We start from the raw sequence: 25,672 nt of genomic DNA, 5'->3' as shown, positions 1-25,672 counted from the left end.
AGACTCTGTCACCAGAGAACCAACTATTTTAACTGAGGCTGGCTGGCCAGGAGAAGTCTGGCCACCAGGTTCATGAATTCTTTTGACCAGAGCCAACTCATGAAGATCATCCACTAAGTCTGTGAGAGCTGGGTTGGTGTAGGACCCACACTGATGAAATCTTGCATTTGCTAAAGTAAACAGTAATGGTAACTTAAGGCCTACTTAATAATAATCTTTTGGTCTTTACTACGTGTTGTCTGATTCTTTAGAGGACTACTAGACTCTGACTAATAGCACTATCCCCTGCCTCCCTCAATTCAAGTGCTTAATAGAATAGTTTTTAGCATAATACCAGCCAGAGTTCCCTTACTGAAAGCCTATTCATTGCTTTTAAAAAGCACTTCTTTTAGACAATTGAAAACTTAAATCTTTCCACATCATGTGTTCTCTACCAAAGACAACAGTACAATTTCTCCAGAGGATGTTAATTTTCCCTCAAACATCTGAATAATTCTGTCAAATCAGCTGACGGTTTCAAGCCTAGATTATGGATAAATGTGTTTAACAGTCTCATAGTCACTTGTGGCCACCACCACATTTACAGAATTAATGACAATGATTAATAATTTGCATAATTTAGAGAGATGAATAAGAAAAATAAATCTGATTCTTAAGTAATTAAAAAAGTTGTCAATATTTATCAAATTGTTCTAATGTTTTACTTTCAATTCAAATAAAGATCTTATTGTATGAATACTATCTTGAATTTATGTAAAGTTAATTATCTTTTCAGGAATGATCTCTGAGGCCCTAGGCTCACCATGGCTAAGCAAGGATCTAGGTAATTATTCTGATTGTAATTCATTATTTTGGATTATCCATGTAACTATTTTTTCCTGTAGCACAGATATTCAAGGTGACTAGTTTTTTTTTTTTAGAAGAATTCAGAAAGCTCTAACAAAATGAGCTCAAATACCTGTTGGCACAAGCAAGAGACCCAGCAAAAAAAAAAAGAGAGAGAAAGAAATATGCCAATTCCTTGCCTCAGATATTTTCTATTCACTTGGAATGAATGGCTTCTTTTAAAACAAAACAAACCCCCACTAGAGTCAAGAGGGTACAAATGGAAAGGGAAATGTACTTAAGGGCCAGGGAAGGCCTGGGTTCAAATCCTGCTTCTGATATTTACTAGGTATGGTAGGAAAAAACACTTCAAGTCTCAGGTTCCTCATCTGTAAAATACAGATAATGATCCTTAGTGCCTACTTCATAGGGCTATGAAAATGAAATGAGATAATATGTAAATACTTTATATAATATGATATATAATTTACATATTATATATTATATATAATAAAGGCCTAGGAATAATATATTACATAATATATTATATAATATAAATCCTATATTATATGATATATAAAGTACTGAGTACTTTATATATTATATGTAAACCTTAAAGCACTATATAATTTTCATTCCTTATTCTTCTCATATTGTAGACAAGGTAATAGAAATATGTTAGATCAGGAGAGAATTAGTGTTGTTAGGTCCCCGGTCATCCCTTCTTTTCAGGCTTAGGTCCCTGGTCATCCCTTCTTTTCAGGCTATGTGTCTAAGTTTATTATATGCACCCCCCATCTACTCCCATTTACCCCAATGACACACTTTTGTCCCTAGCTAAACTAATTAATATAAGGCCACGTTAATATTTAAAAGAAAGGAGGCAGATAGGTGGCACAGTGGCCCTGGAGTCAAGTACCTGAGTTCAAATGCAGATACTTACTAGCTATGTGACCCTAGGCAAGACACTTAACCCTGATTGCCTCTAAAAAAAGTAAAAAATAAAAGGAAAGTTGAATGCTCAGTAATACATTCAATAAAATGGTGTGGATTGTTTGTTCCAACTCTCCTATTCCAGTTCTCTAATCTTGCTGCCTGTTGAGTTAATCAGCAGTATTCTACTGGTATTTTTTGTGCACAGAACACTGTACTGGGCATTGTGGGAATTTAGGAAGCAAAAGTCCTTATCCTCCCAAAACTTACAATCTAATGGGTAAGAAGCACAAATAAATTCACCTACAACTTAGAGAGATACATAAATACACAGACACAATATGGCATAGTGGATAGAGAAATAGCATTGGGGTGAGGAAGAGCTGGGTTCAAGTTCTGACAAATACTGGCTGTGTGGCCGTGGGCAAGTCACTTAGCCTCTCAGTGACACAAGCAAATTTTCAAAACTATAAACAGCAGAGAAGGTGCTGCTTTCAATTACAGAGGAAAATCCCCACCAAGAGTTCCCTAAACCAATGAAATCAGATTCGGTTCAGTCCAAAAATATAAACATACAAAGTTTTCAGTGCTTTTGAATTTTGTTACTGAATCATTTAATACTTAAGTAGTTTTTCCATTTTTAAAGGAATACCTTGCTTTAGCACCCATATATAGTATTCATGAAAAATTTATATGAAAAAAGAAACGTTTATAAATTTAAAAATTTAAAATCAAGGAAGCCATCTTTTTACAAAGCAAATTGACCACAATTGCCCAATTTATATTTTGTGTAACTCTATTTTCATTTATCAGATATGTTCAGAGAGAGAAACTATTTGATATAATCTATTTGATAAGCAGTTTTGTCTGGTAGGGACGGCAATAGATGTAGGTGGGAGTTTTTAGTTTATTGCCAATATAATTCCAAATGAGGTCTATTCACACAATGGAGTTGAGAAGTGCAATAGGTGAAGGACCGTTTCAAACTTAAGAAATCTCATCTGCTGGGATGTCCTTTCGTCTGAGTTACCTCTAATACTTACATTCTTTTGCAATACCTACAATACTGATATCCTTCTTTCAGTACAGTGAAAAGAATACTGGACTGGCTAGTAGGAAGTTTGGATTCTATTCCTGGCTCTGCATTAACTAGATGTGTAGCCCTCAGCAGGGCACCTCTCTGGGTTTCAGTTTCCTTGGCTATAAAAACAAGTGGAATACACTAGGTCCTCTCTCAGGTTTTTATCCCTCCAGCTCTTAAAATAACAGTAATAGTCTACAGTCGAGCTGTCCATTTACAAGAAGTGTAACTTCCTAGATTTGTTGGGAAAACTCTTAGAGCAAAAACTTAATTCAATAAGTGCCTCAAAAATAATAATAATGTACAAAATTATTCTGGTTCCCCAATGTAGTTAGTGGTTCTTTTGAATAGTCCAAGTTCTTGTTAGGAGACCAACGACTAACTAGATATATGTCAAAGTCTTCCAGCAGACACTATCACAATCCCTAGTTTTTCTTTGAATATCAACCAGAAAGGAACAGGTCATGACCTATAGTCCAGTTCCAAAGTCTACAGGTGAGTTAATGCTCATATTCCTAGGCCTTAAATGACCTCAAAACTGCCCACGAGGTAAAGTTTTTCTCCTTGATTTCCTTGTTTTTAGTTTGCCATCTCAGATGGGAATATTCTCCCTTCAGCCTGTTGAGCCTTTTCACCATCAAGTTCTTATTGAAATTCTAATTTTTTTATGAAGCCCTAACTGAATGAGGTGGGCTCCAGTCCCATCCTATCTGAACAAGCAAATACCACAATTGTCCCTTTATATACTACCCCCACCATAATGCACTTACCCCTTGGCTTGTACATAATGTTAGTACTTTATGTTCTTGTTCAATGTTTGCTCAGTTGACTGAATATCCTTTATGGCTGTCCATATCAGCATCATCTTAGATTGTAAGCTCCCAGAGGGCAGGGGTCATGTCTGTTTAACTTGCTTTGTACAGTGCCTAGGACAGAACCATGTACAGATAGGTGCTTAATAAATGCTTTCTGATGATTATAATTTGGTGTGACTAGCTAGGGGCCCCTCTAGGACACAGCTCCTTCAGCACTTGGCATTTTATTGGGGCAATGGAATATGTTAACTCAATGCCGAAATGCAATAGTGTTTGTGGTAGGTATTTGACTATCGAAACGAATTTTAAAATAGGCAACAGCAATAAAGTCCTAAGTAAAAAAATCTGGGTTTTGCTTAAAAAATAAAATATCTCTAAAATCAATTAGGCTAATAGTTAATGTTTTGGGAGAACCTCATCATGAGATTTATTCCCTCCCAGATAGATACAAGAATAGTTTCACCTTTCTCTTGTAGGCTTCACTGTAGCAAGCACTAGAGGTTTTGAAACTGAGGTATGATATTATCAGTTCCAACTTCAAACATATTGTTTGCATCAATGATTATTCCATCTTTCTACAAAGACAGAGACATATTTCCCCTCTGTATTCATGGTCAAACGATAAGATTTTTTTCTTATCAACCGGGAACTAAATCATCAGATTATAAACACGGCAAGAGGGGCTAAATTCTTAACCAGAGTACAGAAAACTGTTTCATGGTTAACAATAATATTGTAAATGAGACCTTATATGAATCCTCAAAAGGAATGAAAATCTGCTGTTTGTTGAGACAGCAAAGCTAAAGGTGATTAAAAACTAAGCTAATGAACAATAATAACGGCTCCAGGACAAAGCACAATGTCACCAACTCCACTTGTCCAAGCAGCTACATCCTCAGTGACTATAGTGCAGATCATAACATCCCTTTACCAAACTGATAAGGGAAAAACTGTGTCCAATCAAAATTCCCAAAATACATATGCTATACCACCAACTCAACTCAAGCACTTATTAAGCGCCTATTGTTTGCATGGCATTATACAAAGTTTAATGGATGAGAAATACAAATGAAGTAGAAAACACTGGTCTCTGCCCTTGAGGAGCCTACAATCTAAGTTGGAGAGAAAAGATAAGCATAAACAAAACTAGGGCACAGTTCTAAGGCAATAATTAAGCAAAGTACAACAACCACACAGTATCATCCATAAGCAAGGAAGGCATCTTGGAAGAAGTCTTATCTTGAACCTAGGAATGTGCTGATACCAGTAGAGAGAATCCCAGATGGCACAGATAAGATACTGGCAAAGCATTGCCAAAAAGTATTCACATGTTGGAGGAATGGTATTTAGGAATAGTGAAAAATTTAGGCTGGACAGGTAATGGAGAGGAAGAGGATAGGTGTCAGGCTTTTAAATGAATCTGGCAACATGATAAGCATTAGACAGATGTTTTGCAAGTTGTTAAGGAAATGGGAGGGTATCTTCCAGTCTTCTTGCCCCCTTTAGCTCTCATATCCAATAGGTAATCAAGCAATACTGTGAATTTCAATGCACATCTTCCACACCCTTCTCTATTACTATGTACCTAAACCACTTCAATGATGTCCTGCCTAACAGGTTCATCAACATAGTCTCCATCTGATTAAGCCTTCATACCACTGCCAGAATAATCTTTATTTGATCAGATGACTCCATAGCTAAAAATCTTTGGTAATTCTCAATTGTTGACTGAGTTAAAGTCCAACTTCTGGCATTGCAGGCCCTGTACAACTGACACCACCCTGCTTTTACAGCTTCTTTTCCTGTTATTCTCCTGTAAGTATTCTATATAAAAGACTAAACTGGTCTCTCCTTTTCTCCTTCCAACGTACCATGGAAGGTCAAGCCTGTATGTAACTGCTGGTGAGGATTTTCTCTATTTTTGCGGGGATGCTTTTCTGTGACTTAATGCTTGAAAACCCCATCCTTGGAAATCCCGAACAAATGTCACCACCTCCATGAAACCTCCTCTGATTCTCTCCTGGGCCAATCCTTTTCTCTTAGACCTCACACAGTGCTTTTGCAATTTTTAAATGAATTTATCATATAATTGCATATATCATGTTAACGTATATTTGTGTATGATGCCTTATATGTTTAATACATGAATAAAAATAGCATTTTAAGCTAGTAAGTCTGTTTAGTGTTTAAGATCAGATGAGGTAAAAGAAACTAAGTCAATTAAACAATAAACATTTAGTACTTAAGGATGGTTGCTGTCTGCTCGGTTTCCTCATCTGTAAAATGGGGATAATAGTAGCACCTACCTCCCAGGGCTGTTGTGAGGATGAAGTGAGATGATATTTTTAAAGTGCTTTGCAAACCTTATCATGCTATGTAAATGCTAGCTATTATATTATTATTTTTACTTTTGTATCTAGTAGTATACAAAACACAAAGGGACAAAAAATGATGACACAGTCCCTGCCCTTAAGGATTTTAACATGGAAGAAAACATCTAGAAATGTATGATGAATAAAATTCCTTAAAGATCCACCTGGATCTTCAATCAAAGAGCAGAAGACCACCATGAGGTAGCAAAATGGTACAGTGTACAGAATACTGGACTTTGAGTCCTGAAGGCCTATGTTCAAATCTTTTCTTTCTTTTATACCATAAACAATGGAAAGAAGCAATGCTGCATGATAGAAACGTGTCACAGTCCTATGCTTCGGCTCTCAACATAATTAATCTCCTTTCCATCTCACCTCTGGGTCTATGTGACATTCCAATCCCAGACATTCTTTTACCAGCCATCCCAGTTGCTTCACACATCCCTTCTCCTGAGCCAAGATACAATGGGGGCACAAGATGCTCTCTGAAGGTATCTCCCAAAGCCTCAACTTTCCAGAATAAACCCACCAAGAAATTGTATTCTCACACCTGGAAGGGAGTATTCCACGAGCCCTGTCCCTCCCTCCCTCATGTTCCCCAGTCTCCCAGACTCAATCTTTCCTTTCTACCTCTCCCATTCTTCTCTTGCGGAAAGGTGAGAATAACTACTTTGTCCACTCTTCACCCATACATTTGGCAGATTGCATTACCCCATTTACTTCCTCTCAATGTACCTCCCTGCAATTCATTCCCAACACAACAATTCACCTCTGGAGGAATTAGGGTAATTGTACATTCAGTTCTTCTCCTTTACTTTTCTTTAAGAACTTTTAGTTCTGCTTATATCTTTAACCCTTTATGTCCTTTTAAAATCACTCGAACACTTCTTGTTATTTCTTTGGAGGACAGGAGGCTCCAGCCATAACTTCCATTTAAGGAGGGCACCTAGGCTGCCAACTAATTTCCCACCAGGTTTTATTCATTCTTCTGGACTTCTCTATCATGCCCCCACATCCAACCCTTTAGCTTCCTTTTGTATGTTCTTTTCCTCATTAGAATGTAAACTACTTGAGGGCAGGGACTATCTTTCTCTTTGCTTGTATTTGTATTCCCAGTGCTTATTAGCACAACACTTGGCACATAATAAGCATTTAATAAATACTCCTTGACTAACTGAAAAACAAACACAATCCAAAACCAAACTTTTAAACATGAGTTAATTGATTTCATTACTCATTTTTTCTTGCTAGCTGTATTTATCCACTTATCTTCTGTTTCTATTGTTTTGTATGCTTATTAATCAAACAGTAGGCTTGGGTCTATTTTTGGATGGGGCAGGAATCTTGTTGTTGTTGAGTATTCCTATTTTTCCACTGATAATCAGGCTCAGGTCTGTAGGATATGTCATTTGGGGTTCTTGTTTGTTTCTTGGAGTATACTATTCCATTCCCTTCTGGGATATCTTGTGACTAGAGGATAGTTTTGAGTTATTCAAATTTCCTTTCCCTTATATTTGAAGGTCTTCTGGCCACTTACAAAATTTTTTGTTTTTGGAACTTTTAAATTTAACTGCTATTTATCTTGGAGACTGAAGCATAGAGTGCTCTCTACCCCATTCTGGACAATCTCTAGCTTCCCCTGATTGGCATTTTGTTGTCTGTATTCAGAAGCTCTGGACAGTTTTCTCATATTATCTGGTATTCAGATTTCATTTTGTTTTTTAATGATGATATTCTTTTGTCTATTCTGGCATTTTGTTGTCTGTATTCAGAAGCTCTGGACAGTTTTCTCATATTATCTGGTATTCAGATTTCATTTTGTTTTTTAATGATGATATTCTTTTGTCAGGAACATAGTGGATGGAGTGAGATTGGAATGAGAAAGATCTGAATTCAAATCCTGATTTAGACACTTAATAACTGTAAACCTGGGGCAAGTCACTTAACAAGTCTTAGCCTATTTCTTCTTCTATAAAATAGGGATGATAAACACAAACATAAGAAGGTTGTTGTAAGGATCAAATGTGGTAACATGGAAAGTGCTTTGCAAATCTTAAAATGCCGTATAAATGCTAGGAGCTGTTATTATTGGTGTTATTTTGGTCTATACATTCCTTCTCCAACTTTAGTTGCTTTGACTTATATAGAATTCATGTTATTTAAAATATTGTTGTCTTTGCCATGTGAATACTAATGTGTTCCAAATCTGTTAATCTCTCTTTCACTTCTTTGGAAAGATTATTAATTGTGGATACAGTTTTTTTTTCTGCATCTGAGTTTAATTTTGCATTAAGAGCTCTCAGTTCTGGCCTACATTAATTCATTTATAGATGTCATACCTCTTGTGAATCATTCTCATGTTTTTTGTTATTATTCTATGGTCTTCTGGAGTTCAGACATTGATTCCCTTTCCTTTGTATTTGTTAAGAGAAATTTATATTCTCTTTGAGCATTTGTTCTTTCTTTCTAGAGATCCCCTGTTGTTTTATCTCTTTTACTACTGGGCTTTTATTGAAGTTTTTTTTTTCTCTTGCAATATTTGGTGTTTGAGCTTTAAAAATTTTTTTACATGCCCATCATTCACTTTTAGTCCTTTGTCCTTTACTTGTGAAAATATGCTGGAAAATTAAGCTGCAAGGCTGCCTCATTTTCTTTCATTGGATATAAAGAGTTTGCCAACCTGAGTCCCTCCCTGGAGTATCCTCTGTGGGAACTGGATTGGCCACCTTCTAGGTTTCTACCCCCTTTTCTTTAGGCCCAATGCTTAGGTGACACTCTTAGCACCCTGCCTCTATCTTCCCTCTGCTTCCTTTCCATAGTTGGTTAAGCTGAATCAGCATCTACTGTTTTTCTTAGGGTGGGGAGAAGGTATAGAATGAAATGCTGCAGGCAGAGTTTCTGCAACAGGTGGGCCCTGTAAAAATTTGTGCTTGTTAGTTTGTGATACTACCAATCATAGAAGCTGGTGGAAAAGTAGTGATAAATGATGCTTACTGGAGTTGTCTTCTTTCTCCAGTGAATCTAGCTTTAATTTCACTTTATCTGGTACATAATGGCTTATTCTGGAAGAAAGTTGAAATGGTTTCGAGCAAGTGACTAATTGGCCATCTAGTTGGTATCATGACCTCAGAACCACAGAGTGTTAGAGATCGTCCAGTCTAACCTCCTTATTTTACCAAAGGTGCTAGACCCAGAGAAGTAAAATCATTGGTTCAAGGTCAAACAGCAAGTCCGTAGCTAAGTCTGGACTAGAAAAGTAGGTATAAAATGGGGTGGTTTGGACAAAGGATCTCCCAAGGAGTCAAGAATGTGTTTTGTTTTGTTATAATTTAAAATATATATATATATATATAATAAAATTTTATTTAAAAAAGTAAAAACCAGTATTAGAGCTTTCAATCATGCAAAAGCAAGCAGTTGACCCCAGGACTAGATGATCTCTAGGATCTTCCCAGCTCTAAAACGAAAATTCAATGATTCTGATTCCCAATCTAGTGTGCCTTTCATTATATCTAAGGAATTAAGGAGAGGTCAGCACAAGATATTCTGGGACCAAGAAACTAAAAGATAAAAGAATAGTTTAAGGTATAACTATCAAGGGACTTTGGAGAGATGTTTTTAAAAACTCAGGGGTTAGACTTGAAGAATAGCTAAGAGTACCTTTTGATCTCCTAAAAGGTAGAAGGCAGGTTTGAGAGAAAAGGGAGTGAAAGCCATTAAGAGGCTTCCCCAGGAGTTAGGCAGGAGGAACTAAAAAGAAAAAGAAATGTGTTAAAATTACTCTTTAAGAAGAGAACAGTACTGGGGGTTAGAGAATGCCAAAAATAAGCTTTACTTATCCTGAACTAGGAGATTACACTTGCTGAAAGACAGCTTTGAAAAACTCTTAGATAAAATCATGGATGACATGCATGATGGGTTATAAAGGGAAATCAATTGTTGCTGTTGTTGTTTTCAAGTGAGGCTGGTGGAGTGTTTATCTTTAAATGAACAAAATGGCCCTTAAGCCATCAGAATACCCAAAGTATGAATGGCAGGTCTGGCCCATTTTTACCAACTCTCATGTTCTCTCAATAGGCTATTGTAGGAATCTTACAGAGGTAATGAAGGCTTGCAATAAGCTGGTGGCTACAGAAATGAAAATAGTTGGATGTGACATACAAGAGAAAAATAATTGGCAGAACTATGACACTGTCTTTTAAGAGTAGAGGAAGAGAAAGGGTTAATTCCAGGGAAGAATGATAATTCCCTATAGAAATGGAGAAACTGAGAAGAGTCAATTTGGGAAATTTTGGACATGTTGAGTTTAAGGATGCATAAAGATTTTGGGGATCCATGCAGAAATGTCCTATAGGAAACTGGCGAAAAGGGGCTGAAATGCAAAGATAATGTAAGAGACAGAGGTCTAAATTTGTTTGCCTTCACTGAAACCAAAAGACAAAGGGAGTACTAAAGGAGTGAACTTTGAGAGAAATTATAGGAATTCACAATTAAGCAGAAAGAAGAAGAAGAATCAGGGAAATGGGGATGGAATAGTAAAAAGTAGAAATATTATGACAGCACAGTGTAAAAGTAGCTAGAGGAAAGAATATTTCAGGAACAAAGAACAATAAATCATGTCTATTGTAGCAGAGGACAGGGAAGAAGTCTGAGAAAAGGCTCCTGATTTTGGCAATTCACAGATTACCACAATCTTGTCCAGTTAGGACTAAGAGTAGAAACCAGACTGTAGAAGGTTAACTGTAGTATAAAACTACCTGCTTAATGTATTTTGCTGTTAAAGGAATGAATAAAATTTAGTGATGTTTGAAATAACCATTTCAAAAATTTAAATTTTATCTTTTTTTAATACAAAAAAAATCAGTATATGTTTAAAATGACAGGATGAAGCTAATGGGGAATAAAAAACTAGTCACCAAACAAGGAAGTGTTAGACATGTGAGAAGTTCCTTAGAAGGCTAGGAGTCAGAAGATGTAGATTCTAGTACTGATTCTGCCAATTGACATCCATGTAATCTTGGACATGTTCTTTAACCTGAGCCAGCTTCTTCATTATAAAAAAATGGAGATAATTTCTGCTCTGCTCAGGGATATTGTGAAGATAATATATAAAGAAATACTCTAAAAGTTGTAAACCTTATACAAGATATGTACAAGTCCTATCTATGTAAGACATGATGATGATATGATAATAGTGGTAATGAAGAAGATGGAGAGTAATGAGACAAAACCTATTAACTTTATAGATGAGAAAAGACATTTCTTCCTCTGAGATTTCAGGAAGGGATAAAAGGAGAGATGCCAAGATAAAGAAAGGCTGATGTCTTGATCTTCTCAATGAAATGTGATATGAAGCTGTCAATTTTAAGGAAAGGTAATGATGGATACTGGAATATTAAGGAAAAAGGTTTAGGTCACTTGACTGCCATGCCTGTGCACTGAAAAACAGTAACATTGAAGTCATTAAGTGTAAGAAGTAAGGTAATGTCAACAGACCACTAATTAACTCAAACTCGATTATAACATTTAGAAAGGTTGATGTTGATGGAATGAGCTTAGAAGTAACTAAAGATAGCAGGCCATGCTGATATAACTAATGATACATCCACAGTACTAGAAGCATTAAAGTATATTAAGAAGCAATGAGAAGTCAAGGTATATTAGAACAGTAAAATACATCATACTGAGGATAATGAAGTTGCACTGATGATGTTTAACTGGGGTCAAGAAGAACCAAGGTTACTTCTTTTAAGACATGCGACAAATTGCATTATGCCCTTCTCTTTGTCAAGCATTTTTCATAAAGGTAAAATCAGGTAAAAAACTGAACATTAACAGCAATCTTCATAAACCTAGAATTTAAAGATCAGAAGCATAACTGCAGAAAAGAGGTAACAAGAAGCATAACTAAAATCACTAGTAACACAAGGAGAAAAAACAGAAGTCTATGGCTAATACTATTTTGCAGCTGAATATCCAGAAGTCAGAACTCAATTATTTCCCCTAGAACTGACTACATAAATAATGGTTAGGGCCCCAGGCAAGCCCACAGAAACCTATTTAATGAAGAATGTACTAACCAGATTTAGATCCTGAAGACCAGGGTTCATTTGGTAGAGGAGGGAGGAATGTTCTCTAATTTCCTAGAGACAAGGCCTAGAAAAAACTCTGAAATCCATGAACTTGACTTTGGACATTCTCTCCTAAGTACTAAGCTCTTTATGCTACATGAAGCTCCTACTATGGCACCTCAACTCAAGCCATCTTTTCCTTTACTCCAAGTGTTTCACGCTCTAAGATTACCTCTTATTCTTAGCTCATAACTGAAACTCTCATTTTCTTAGGAAAGCTGATCTCAGTTAGATATTAAGGGGAAAGCAAGCTTACTGAATCTGAACTGACATTAAAGAGAAGCCCAAATGAATCTCTAATCATTAAAACTTCAGGTTAAGCAATAAAGTAATGTGAAAAAATGTAGGTAATGTGAGAGATTATATTTTTTGAATGAGAGAACTACCACATAGGGAGACAAATCCTTATTGGAAATCGGCACAGTCAGTTAACTACTGCTTTTCTGTCCTTTCGTACTCAAAATAGGAAATTCTTTAAATTCACAACCAACAGTGTCAAAGCAATGGTTCTCTGGTGTAGTTTGATTGGGGGTAGAGATGTTGGTATTTATACCAATGAATATATAAGGGACTATATAATACACAGAGTCTTTTACTAGTTGTAGACAGTTACAAGTTAATAGATAGTCTATCTGTTAGTACCAAGGTTAGGTTCCCTGACACTCTTCTAGAAGCATGAAAGAGAGTATCTTCATCAAGTTTACTGTCAGTTTTTGAAAACTGGAACCTAACAAAATAGAATCTGTAAAACCTCATTGCTTAGATCAACACTATGATAATTATAGTATTAACAACAACAATAATAAACACATTTATGTCTTACTTTAAAATTTACAAAGAGCTTTCCTCACAATTCTATGAAGTAAACTCAGAGAGGTTAACTGGCTTGTCTGGTGCCTCATGGCTACCGTGTTTCCCCAATAATAAGACCTATCCCGAAAATAAGCCCTCCCCTTACTGTGTAAGATTCCTCTAAAATAAGCCCTATTGAGATTGCTACTGTAGTGAAGGTGATCCCCTGCGCTACACGCTACATTACGGTACCCTCTGTATGCACCGCCTCCCCCTCCCCCCGTGAAACGCACGCCGCGCTCCGAGCTGCATCCAATCAAAGCTGCAGCAGTGAGCGCGTCATCCTGTTCTTTATTGAATTCATTATTGAATAAAGGTACATTTTTTTTGTTCACATTTACCCGTTTATTAAAATTGCTGTCAATGTTCATTAAAATAAGCCCTCCCCTGAAAATAAGCCCTCTGGTGTTTTTCTGTCCAAAAAAAAATTAATAAGACAGTGCCTTATTATCGGGAAAACACGGGTAGTAAGTGGCAGAGTCAAAACTCAAACCCAGCGCTTCTTGCTCCTAATTCACTATCTTTTCTCTGTCCCATGCTGCTTCTCTTATTCAAGAAAAAGCTGAGTGAAGCACAATGGGTAAAGGAAGAAGAAAAAGAAGACAAATTCCAGACATAGGCATCAAGTTTTTCATTCTCTTGGCTTTAGCTATACCAATTCATAGAAAACAACCAGTACTGACAAAATGGTGATTCATTTTAGAAGTAAAAAAGTAAAGCATGTCTCACAAATCACAAATGAATCTCATTTATATACATACACACATACATATGTGTTCATATAAATGAATGCACAGTGGGTGGACTGGATGTGCCCAGGTTTACAGAACCCTATGCAACTCTATAAATGTGTTTCCATGGCTCACTCTGGGTCTACAAACAAGCACAATTCCTATGACACTAATAAGTATGGGGAGACTGGTTAAAAAAGGTGAATATATATCTGCAGTTGGTAGTGGGCTGTTTTTTTAAAATACGTGCTTTCAGTGTGTGATTTCTGTATGTCATAAAAAATAAAACCTGAGGGATTCTGTTAACAAATTTGGCCTTGTTCAATTAAAGTGTTACTTTCTCTTCCCTTTTAAAAATTAATATTACTCCAAACCATAAAAAAAGGGACCCAAACTCTGGAGGGGATAATGGTGAAATGAGTCAACAACGGATCCCATTTAATCACAGTCACATAATAGCTTCTAGAAGGTTCATCTAAGTACTTTTTCATCCTTAACCTTGTACCACACCCAAGGACATCTCTACTTTCCAGCAGGGATTTCAAAGGATTTCATAAACCTTATCTCATCTCAATAACTATCATATTATCCTTAACTACTGTTTATCCTAACGAAGCCTATTATCTACACCTCCAAACTGCTCTGTGAATAAGACACTCCATCTCTCAGCCCTGGGCATTTTCTCTGGCAGTCCCCATACCTCTCTCTACTCTCCCTACTCAACGTCCCTGCCCACCTACAAATGCCAGCTAAAATTCCATCTTCTAAAGGAAGCCTTTTCCAAATCCTCTTAATTCTAGAGCTTCCCTCTTTTAATTATTTCCTATTTAGCTTGTTCGTATTCATTGGTTTACTTGTTGTTTCTCTCCTACTAGATCGCGAGATCCTTGAAGGAGAGGACTTTCTCTTGCTTCTTTTCGTATCTTCGGTGCTTGGTACGTGCTTGGCATGTAGAAGGCACTTAACAGATGTTCACCGACTGACTGGGTGAGGACACAGCTCAGCCACATCCATGTCTGAGAAACTAGACAAATATCCATGGTTTTCATTTCCCTGTTCCCCATGACTAATACATGATGAAGCCCTGGGCAAGGGAAGGGGTAACCATGATTCACTATGTACACATATTTGCTCCCTTTTCTAGTTCTTATCATTTGATTTGGACTCCCAGCCAACAACTATGTGGCTCCTTCCTTTTTTCTTTTTTTTTAAACTCTGGACACCCTAAGACTGGAAAGTAGAAGAAATGCTAGCCCCTCTTCTTTTAATTACAGGCACAGATTTTTTTTTTCCAGATTTCTACTTTCTGACCTGACGATGGTTACTCTCATATATTATACTCTTTTCCCTAACAATACTTATGACATCAACAGGGACCTTACAGGCTTTTATTATAAAATGCTAAAGGAAAAATGGATTTAGAAAAAACTCAATTTTTTAAAGCATCAGTTTTAGTTACAAGAAAACAAGATTGTGGCTATATCTGAATCTGACCATTGTAGTAGTGGATTCTTACTGTTAAAGGCTTGGGAAGTTCCTCTTCATGCTAATTAATCAATTCCTATTCTTTATGAACACTGGGTTTCCCACTTTGGTTTCAGATCATACTACATCTGCTCTGAAACTACCTCTCTGTTCCCCTGGGGTCTAAGCAGACTCCAAATGTAGAAATGAAATATCTTATCTAGGCTACAAAAGGTTATTCCACATCTCCAAAACTGATCTTGTTGATGCTTCCTCTTCTTTCTTGGTTCTCAGACAACAGAAATTTTATCCTCTCCACTGCCATTTTTCTTCCTGGTTCAAACATAGGTCCTACAACTCTCTCTAATTTATCCCAGTTAATCTACTGTAATTGTTCTAGGTTATCATTCTTGCTAGCCAATTTCTTAAAGCTTGTGTCATGACATCAGTATATAAAGGACCCGTGAAAGATAGTATATAAAAATTAACATAATACTTAAGATGGTGATGGTAATAATTACTCACATTTATATAATGATTACAGTTTACAAAACAGGTATTTTTCCCATGGGGTAATAAGCTCATTCCCCTGCTGGCAGTTTTAAGCAGTTATCTAGGCAATGTCTCCTAGACATATAATTTAGATGGTGTCCAAATGTCATTTTGTCTCTTTACTCTTATGTGGTCTCCTTTTAGTCCTACCATTAGATCAGCCCTCTATATTCGTATGGAGAATCACAAGATCACAGATTAGTAGACAGATAAAGGACCCCAGAGGTCTGCTAGTAAAACCTCATTTCACAGAGAAGGAAACTAAGGCTCATGGAGACTAAGTAATTTGCACAAGGACACACAAGTGACAAAGCCAGAATATGAATCAATGTCCTTAGACTCCAATCCAGCACCCTTTCCACTGCACCTTCCTGCAATTACTCTACCATCTATTTTCTTTTAAAAAATAATTTTTTAACTATTAATTTATTTTTTTTTCAGATGGACAAAATTCTTTAATCAAAATTGGTTAAATTTACATTGACACTTTGGATTAACTACAATATACCATGTTTCCCCGATAATAAGACACTGGCTTATTATTTTTTGGAAAGAAAAACACCAGAGGGCTTATTTTCAGGGGAGGGCTTATGTTGTCCTGCCTCAGCTCTCCTCCGCGGCACTGCTCTCAATGGCGCCAGCAAGCAAATCACTGGGGAAGAACAGGATGCCGCGCTCCGAGCTGCATCCAATCAGAGCTGCAGCAGTGAGCGCGGCGTGCGTTTCACGGGGGGGAGGGACGGACGGTGCATACAGAGGGTACCGTAATGTAGCGTGTAGCGCAGGGGATCACCTTCACTACAGCAGCAATCTCAATAGGGCTTATTTTCGGGGGAGGGCTTATTTTAGAGGAATCTTACACAGTAAGGGGAGGGCTTATTTTCGGGATAGGTCTTATTATCAGGGAAACACGGTATCTGATTTTTAAAAAATTAAATTAGGAGCAAACTGCTAATATTACTGGCAATACATAGCAGTATTCCAAACAAAGCAAAATAATAGGTGATACTCTCATTTGTACCTTTTTGCCAAGTACTTTGTAGATCTTCTAAATCTAAATCAAGTTAACCAGTTCATTCAAGCTCCAAATTGTGGAAATGTCTACAAAAAAATTTTGACATGCTTTCTAAAATAATTGAGAAATCCTGAAGTATATGTACGTAGTCGAAAGTGTACAACCTAAAACTTTGTATCTGTAAGTATTGCTATTGCTTAAACTAGTGAACTAATATTATACTTCATACTTTACCAGTAATTTCACTATGAATTTATTTTTCTTCCTCCAATTCCCCAACCCATTAAAAAAAACCCAAAGCCAAAACCTAATTCTTTGTTTACAAATATGCAGTCAAGAAAAACAAATTCCCTCCTTGGCTGTGTTTAAAAAATCTCATTCTGTACCCTGAATACATCATTTCTGTCAGGTAACAAGTTTCATCAGTGATCTTCTGGAATCATGAATGGTCATTACGTTGATTAGAGTCTTACAGTCTTTAAAGTTGTCTTTATTTTTACTGCATAAACAATATTCCTGGTTCTGCTCATTTCATCCTCTATCAGTTTATGAAAAATCTCAAAACTGTTCATTTTTATAATATAGATGTTATAGTATAAATTGTTCTCTTAGTTCTGCCAACTTCCCTTTAATTTCTATTTTTAAATCAGTTGTCAGAATTTTGCTTCTTTCCTCTTCAGCATCCAGGATCTGTTTCGTTGGTCCGAGTACAAAAACAACTCAGTGATTGTCCATAATTCCTTCCCTTCTATATCTGTACACATTCTAATAAGGTATTTAGGGAAATAAAACCACAGTGTGCCAAATTATTAAGTTTAAATATTTGCCACAAAAAACTGAATGGGGACTTTTCTGGCATAAGCTGCCTACCTTAACATCTCTAAGCACTCTTCTGCAGTTTCAACCACCTTCTCCACAAAGCTGACCCACAAATCACCCTTTTCATATCTGACCACTCCTGAATTCCAAATCCATATTTTCAGTTGGAGAAGTCTGCTACCACTATTAAACAAAACCCTCATTCCTAGACACAATTGTAATGGACAAATAGATCCATCAATCACACTACTACCCAGAGAAAGGTTTAATGTACCTCTGTTCAAAACCATCCAGTAGCTCCCTTTTTTCCACCAAGGAAAATTTAAACATCTTGGGGTTAGAATTTAAGGCATTTTGGGCAGCTAGGTGGTGCAGTGAATAAAGCACTGGCCTTGGAGTCAGGAGGACCTGAGTTCAAATCCGACCTCACTCAACCCAAAAACTAGCCATGTGACATTGGGCACGTCACTTAACCCCAATTGCCTTCCAAAAAAAAAAAAAAAAGAATTTAAGGCATTCCAAAATCTGGCACCAATCAACCTTTCCAGTCTCTTCTTTTACTACCACTTCCTTCTCTACACTTCGACATCCTTCGTGCCTTTCTTCACACCATTACTCACTTGTAGAGTGTCCTCCTCCCTTCTTTCTAAACACTAAATTCTGATCTATTCAAACGATATTTCTTCCATGTAGCTTTCTCTGGTCCTTTCAATTAATAACTTCCTCCTCTAGACCTTAAACAGAACTACTTATGCTTTTCTTATTCAATTATGTATTAGTTATTTACATATATGTACCTATATATATATACATCTATACCTATATTTACATATATATACCTACCTCTTCCCCACTTGACTATACATCCCACAAGGGTAAGTATAGTGGGGTATTGTCTAAACTTTTTGTCCTTCTTCTCATCTGACACATAAATGCCTCTGGATTGAATTTTTTGGTTAGGCCATTATGATAGCCTAGATTCCTATCCTTGTAAATTCTGATGAAAACACAAAATATAATTGCAATGAGAAAGACTCACAGTTGAACTGGGGAAATAGGGGCGGCTAGGTGGTGCAGTAAGTAGAGCAGCAGCCCTGGAGTCAGGAAGATCTGAGTTCAAATCCGTCCTCAGACACTTAACACAAAACTAGCTGTGTGACTGTGGGCAAGTCACTTAACCCCAATTGCCCTACCTCCACCCCTCCAAAAAGCAAAATAAATAAATAAAAATTAAAATGAACTGGGGAAATAAGGTGATAAGCTCTCATACTATTTGATGCTTACAATAGTATCTACTACACAGAGATAATCTAACAATTCAGACTAGTCATCAAGAGAGGGATGAGAGTATGTTTTATATAGGCCTATAGGCTCAGATTCATGGAAAACTCCCATAATGACAAGGTAATAAGATTATCAACACAGCAGATCAAAAATGTAATGGCCAATCCCACTTGGTCATGTGTACTGTCTTTTCTATGAGTAGCCAAAAATATTTCACTGGGTTTTTTTTTTTGCTTTTTGGAGGGAGAAATGCAGGGCAACTGGGGTTAAGTGACTTGCCCAAGGTCACACAGCTAGTAAGTGTTAAGTGTCTGAGGCTGGATTTGAACTCAGGTCCTCCTGACTCCAGGGCCAGTGTTCTAGTCACTGTGCCACCAAGCTGCCCCTACTTTGCTGTTAATAAGATTTAGTAAAATATTTGTATTTTGCAAAACTGAAAGTTCAGTTATGGGGTGAAGCATCATTATAACAAACAGTCCTCAATAAGGGACTTATGGGGGAATTAAGGTGAGGGTGAATTAGAGTTAGGTTTAATGCAAACAAAGCAAAATGGATACATTTTGACACATAGTACACTTCTTTTTGAAAAAAAAAAAGGCATTTCTCTTGTATGTATTTTAATAAAGTATGTTAAACACTATGTCTGGGATACAAATAACTTTGAACTCATAACACGAGAAGACTCATAGCAGAACTCATAACAAACTAAAGCAGGATACCTTTAGAAATTTAAAGCAAAGGAAAACACTGTGGTTGATTTAAAACTTCTCATTTAAAAATATAACCTTCCTGTTGGTAACGAATATAAATTAGAGTTTATCAGGCAGCCCAGTGTTCCTCAATTCTTGTATTAAGAAGTTTTAAGTAACTCTCAGTATCACCAATTATTCTTTAACTGGCTTTGTGCATCAGGCCTTTCTTTGCTATACACTTCAAATATAAGAAATTTAGATAAATGATCCTGGTTATGAGTAGGTATAAAGTGTATCTGTATGGAAGGGAGAAACAACACATGGTTAGAATAATATTAAAAAAAAACCTTAGGGGCGGCCAAGTGGCTCAGCGCGTCAGGACGACCTGGGGATCGAATCCTGGGCTCAGACACTTAGCACCCACCCAGAAACACCTGGCCGTGTAACCTTGAGCAAGTTACTTAACCCCAATTGCTTAGGGGCGGCCAGGTGGCTCAGCGAGTAAGAGCACCGGCTCCAGTGTCGGGATGACCTGGAGATCAAATGTGGGCTCAGATACTCAGCACCACACCCAGGAATAACTGGCCGTGTAACCTTGAGCAAGTTACTTAACCCCGATTGCTTAAAAAAAAAAAAAAAACCCTTAATCTGAAAATTAACTGTAAATATATATGTGCATACACACACACATACACATTAAATATAACTATGTATGCTTTTGTGTGTTTGTTATGGTTAGTGCCAAAAGGATAATCATAAATAATGCACAAAGGCTTATTCATTTTGTTATCCTCTACAAGTGCTTTCTGATGTATCAAGAGGATAACAGAAAAAGTGTCCAGAGCTAATAGAAAAGACAAGAACAATTTATCATCTAATCAAAGACCATTTTGACGTTAACCCCCCTATCCCTTAACAAAGAAGTCATCAATTACAACTTTGTCATTGTTACACCGAAAAGACAATATTAACAAACATGAGCACAATCCATTAGCTTATCAAGGAGAAATGAATATCTGAAAGTTCATGGGCACATATGTTTCTGTCAATTTGATCACAGCCTTCATAAAGTATTTCAAACACTTAGATCTAAGGCCTGGAAAAATTTTCCTAGCATCTCATAGATAGTTTAAGAAAGTCATGATGCAGGCTTACAAGGGTAGTTAAATTCATTACCTCTCAAATGTCACAATGATTTTACTCTGAAACACCAGTTCTCAAACTTTAAATCACTGAGTAACTCTCCTCCAGCAAAACAGTCAAGATCAGCTAGTTGTCTGTGGCAACATGTTGGAAGGAAGGGGTCAATCAAGAATAATTACCAGTAGTTGAGAAGGGAAGGAGTAGAAAAAAAGGAAAGGCAAAGGCAATTAGAAGAGATACAACAGCCACTAGAAAGGAAGGTGGAAGGCAGCTAAAGCAAGATGCATATAACTTGCCAAGGGGGAAAGTCAGGGCAAAGAGATGTACAGAAGGCCTATTTATGCTTAAAGGAAAAGCAATGTGTTAATAAGTCTTTGTGATTCCAGAGGGATTACAACTTCCAGTTGAAGAAATTGTTTTGGCAGCGCTGATTAATGTTATGACAGGGGTCAGAGTTATACAGCAAGACATACAACTTGCCTTATAAAAGATCCACAAAGAAATAATTGTATTTGCTATTAATTACCTGAACCATTTACCTTTAAATTGATTAAAGGTAGATATACAATTCATGGAAACTGGAAAGAAGAAAGGTGGTCCCCAAAGGAGCAAGAACGAAGGTTGAATAGATAATTTTTTTGAATTTAAAGTCTCCACATGGGCTCAATAACTAAAAGCCCTCACTAATCTCCAAGAATAATTAAGAGTTAGAGTAGCCAACAGAGCTGATCTAAGGCCAGGACCATGCTGAATGGAGTAAGGTACCGCTTTTTGTTGCCTGGTATCTGACAGAAGGTTATCCTTGGCTTCTTCTCCACTTCGTCTCTGTTCCCTCTTCTAGGCACAACTTTTTTCCTATTTCTCCCTACTCTATGCTAAAAAAGAAATAAAAATAGCTAATACGGAGGTATTTTTGTATGTGACTCATTTGGGGTGTATTTTTACATTTGAAAAATATTTTTACTACATCTGCCTGCATTTGCATTGTCCCATTTCTAGAATAAGTTCAAAGAAAGTGAGAAGGATGCATTTGATTTAATTCCATGTAACATCTAGCATATACATAAGGTTTATCATTATTTCAATTTTTTCCCTAAAACCTCTTTTATTCTGGCTTTTCTGGAGCCCAGATTTTTCCAAATTCTTTCAATTCCAATAACCCCATGACAGCATGCCCAGCCCTGTTTCTTGAAGGTGTTTCAGTCATGTCTTGTAGTCCTAATTCCCAGAAAAGAAATAGTTTTTAAGAAAAAAAAACTGAAAGATAAGAATCTGGTGAGTTTGAGTATTAATTTTTCTAAAAACTTTATAAAAATTAAACTTGAGCCATATTAATCTCAATCCTTCAAATGTGAAATAATTAACAGACTGAGAGAACATAAAAATGAGCAGTAGAATATTAAAATGAAGGTGAGGAAAAAGAAAAGAGAACATTATTGTTCCTTTCCCCCAACTGTATATCATCAGATAGAGAGGGATTATTTAAGTTTTAACATATTTTAGCTCTTTTACTAAATTATGATCAAATAGGTAAATTCCTTTTCCTCTTCTCATCTGATTAGTACAAATGCTTACAATGTGTATTTAGGGATATGTTTGCATTATGCTATGAATCACAGACACAAAAAAATGTTTACGATTCTCAAGTAAGAATGCTGTACAAAGTGGCTACAGGAAAATGTGCTAAGTTATAGACTCTATTTAAAATGGCTCCCTAGGATTCATGCACACGAAAAGATTTAAAGATATTATGTTCAAATCTGATAGTTCCTCTTACCCAACTTTGGAAATACTATTAAGTATTCTGCATTGCACTGAGGACATGCCACTCGTGCTGTACTATTTCCTCTTTGTTTTTCATCTACCCAGCGTTGTAGACAAGCTTGGTGGACCCATTTCGTAGATCCTCTGCACCTGCATGGTCTCACCCATTCAGCTGTTCGATCATCTTCATCAGTAGCAAAACATACCCAGCAACTTCTATAAATTAAAATAAAATAAAACCCATACATTAGAACATTAGCAAGAGTAGTAAAACACTAAAGAGTCTTTATGCTGAATTTTTTTAAGTTATATGCAATAATATGAAAATGGACTTAATAAATGATGAATAAACAACATAATGAAATAAAATTTATATTGCCTTAGGTGAACCAATTCAATTCAAACATTTTATATGCATTTACTATGTTAGACACTGGGTAGTTACAAAGATGAAAAAAAAAGTACCATGACAGCACAATTCTTGCTCTTAAGTTTATGATCTAGTTGGAGACAAAGATAAGATATATAAATAAAAGAGTAATAATAATTATTATTATTACCTTTATCCATCTTACATTTATATTGAAGCATTATAGTATTTGAAATTCTTCACAAAAACCCTGTGATTTTAAGTATTATCCCTATTTTACAAATGAAAACACCTGGGGGAGTGGTTCAGAGAGGTTAAATGATTTATCAATAGGGTCATAGTTAATAAGTTGGAGTTGAACTTTGAACCTAAGTTTACTAACTTCAAGTCCAGCATTCATTCCATTATACCAGGCTGCATGACCATTTTTCATTTTTTCTTATAGTGAAAACTTTCAATACCCCTCCCTACCAATACTTATCCTTCAAATTTTATTTTTTTAATCAGCAAAAATTTGTCTTCTCTCCTCACTCTCAAACTGAGAAAGAAAGAAAACCAAAATCTGTCACAAACATACATAGTCAAGCAAAACACATGTCCATATTTGCCATCTCCAAGAAACACCAAGCTAAATGAAACAAACAAAAAACCCATTAACAGTGTCTCATTCTGCATCTTTCACCACTTCAGAAATGGGTATAACATGTTTTATCATGAGTCCTCTGTCATGGTTAGTCATATGCTGATCAGAGTTCCTAAGTCTTTCAAACTTGTTTGCTTTTACAATACTGTTGTCATGGTATATAAATTGTTTTTCCGATTCTACACTTCATGCTGCATCAGTTTGCACAAGTCTTTCAACACAAACAGTACTGCATTACATTTATATACCATAAAGTGTTCAGATTCCTCCACTGATGGGCATCTCTCCACAAGTTTCAATTCGTTGCCACTGTAAAAATAGCTTCTTTTTATGTTTCTCCCAACTCCTATGTCAAAGATTCTATGCAACTATGGTTTCATCAGAAATGCTTACAAGCCTATTTATTTAATTAAAGGTTAATGTTTTCCCCTGTCAGATTATATTCAGTTTTGCTAGGCTATTTTTGGTTGCAAACCTATCTCTTCAGTCTTTTGGAATATTATATTCCACGATCTCCATTCCTTTATAGTGGTATGTGCTACATCCTCTGTGATCCTAACTATGGTTCCTCATTACTTAAAGTCTTTCTTCCTGGCCGCTTGCAGTTATTTTTTTCTTTGACCTAGAATCTCTGGGTTTTAGCTATATGGTTCTTGGCAGTTTTCATTTTGAGGTTTCTTTCAGGAGATGACCCATGGATTACTTCTATTTTTATTTTTACTTTGTCTTATGGTTCTAAGAGATTTGGGCAGCTTTTATCATTTCTTGAAATATTTTGTTTAGGCTCCTAATATCTCTTGGATCTGTTTTTCAGGACAACTGTTTTTGCTATGAGATATTTTACATTTTCTTCTATTTCCTTAGTCTTTTTACTTGGTTTTATTATTTATAGAATACTCAGATCTTGAAGTACTTTGGGTGTGAGGTACTGATACAATCTATCTACAAAATACAGTGAGATATCAAGCCCATCTGTAGAGAAAATGGCTCATTTAATGATGCTGGAGATACAGTAAATTCTCAATTACTGGTTATCATGTTTTTTAGGTTTGTCCTTGCTCTTGGCTTCTCCTCTTCTGTTAATAACTTTGTAACCAATTCCCTACTTCATTAAGATTATGGAGAATGAATAGAAAAAGGAGCTAAGCTTATTTCTACTTAATATGTCTTCTCTTCTTTAGGAGATTTTATAGTCTGGGGTGTCTTTGTTGATCTATAAAATCCAATTAGAAAACAGCATGACAAAAAGCTAAGAAATATCCAAAAATATCTCGAATCATCCAACAGCGATGACTGGAGGCAGGTAATTGTAGGGGGGAAAATTGCTAACTAACATTGAAATTAATGCCACCTAACATAAAGTAGTCAAAAGATTTAACTAGAGAAGAGACTTATGCTTATGATGAATAAACTTACACAGAAATTAAAGAATTTCTATACTGGAAGGGATCTTAGAAAACTATTACCTCCAATGCCATTCCTTTCTTTTTTATAGACAAGGAAAGTAAGGTCTAAGCAGGTTAAGGGACATGCCCAAAGTCATACAGTGACATAACTGGTACTAGAATCTCCCCTGTCTGATACATTTTTGAAAAAACATTACACAAACTGAAAAAGCATTCATGGGAAAAAATGAAAAGCATGGGTATCTATAAATATTTCATACAATAGAAATCTTTTAATCTTAACATGATTGTTTTGAGTAGTCTTTATATTATATCACAATTATCTTAAAGATACATTTCTAGTTGATTACATATTACCAAGTTCTACTTCAACGAGCAAACAGACCAGCAGACTTGAAATAAATAGAGCAAAAAACAATTATCTCAATAAGCAAGTAAATAAATTGGCTAAAACATGAATTCGGGGAAAAAAACAATAACATTTTATTATTACTTGAGCTTTACTTTTTTTTTTTTAATTACTTGACTTCCCTTCTGTTCTCTTTTGTTCTTTTTAAAATCTGTCAATAACTTCTTTCTTTTTCTGGCTACACTACTATTACTAGTCCCTTTCTCTTCCAAATCATCTCCCTCATTAAAAAGAAGAAAATAACAGTTATTATTATTGCTATAACTAGCATATATGTAGCAACTACTATGTGCCAGGCACTGTGCTAAGCTCTTTACAAATATTATCTCATCTGATCCTTACGACAACTCTGTGAGGCAGATGCTATTATG

General features: G+C 36.1%; 1 protein-coding gene across 1 annotated transcript in view; it reads right to left on the bottom strand.

Moving 5' to 3' along the window:
• MARCHF5 (membrane associated ring-CH-type finger 5) overlaps positions 1–25,672 on the bottom strand; it is a 63,522-nt gene that overhangs the window by 17,637 nt on the left and 20,213 nt on the right. Inside the window, exon 2 of the mRNA XM_069099231.1 lies at positions 22,487–22,689. Within this exon, the coding sequence (XP_068955332.1) occupies positions 22,487–22,689 (203 nt within the window). The remainder of the gene's footprint in view (positions 1–22,486; positions 22,690–25,672) is intronic.

The sequence above is a fragment of the Petaurus breviceps genome, unplaced genomic scaffold (assembly GCF_028583685.1).
Source record: "Petaurus breviceps papuanus isolate PSGF00001 unplaced genomic scaffold, PetGlider_PUasm1.0 37, whole genome shotgun sequence".
NCBI classification, from domain to species: Eukaryota; Metazoa; Chordata; class Mammalia; order Diprotodontia; family Petauridae; genus Petaurus; species Petaurus breviceps.
The sequence above is the reverse complement of the archived record's forward strand: the minus strand, read 5'-3'. Positions and strand labels throughout refer to the sequence as shown.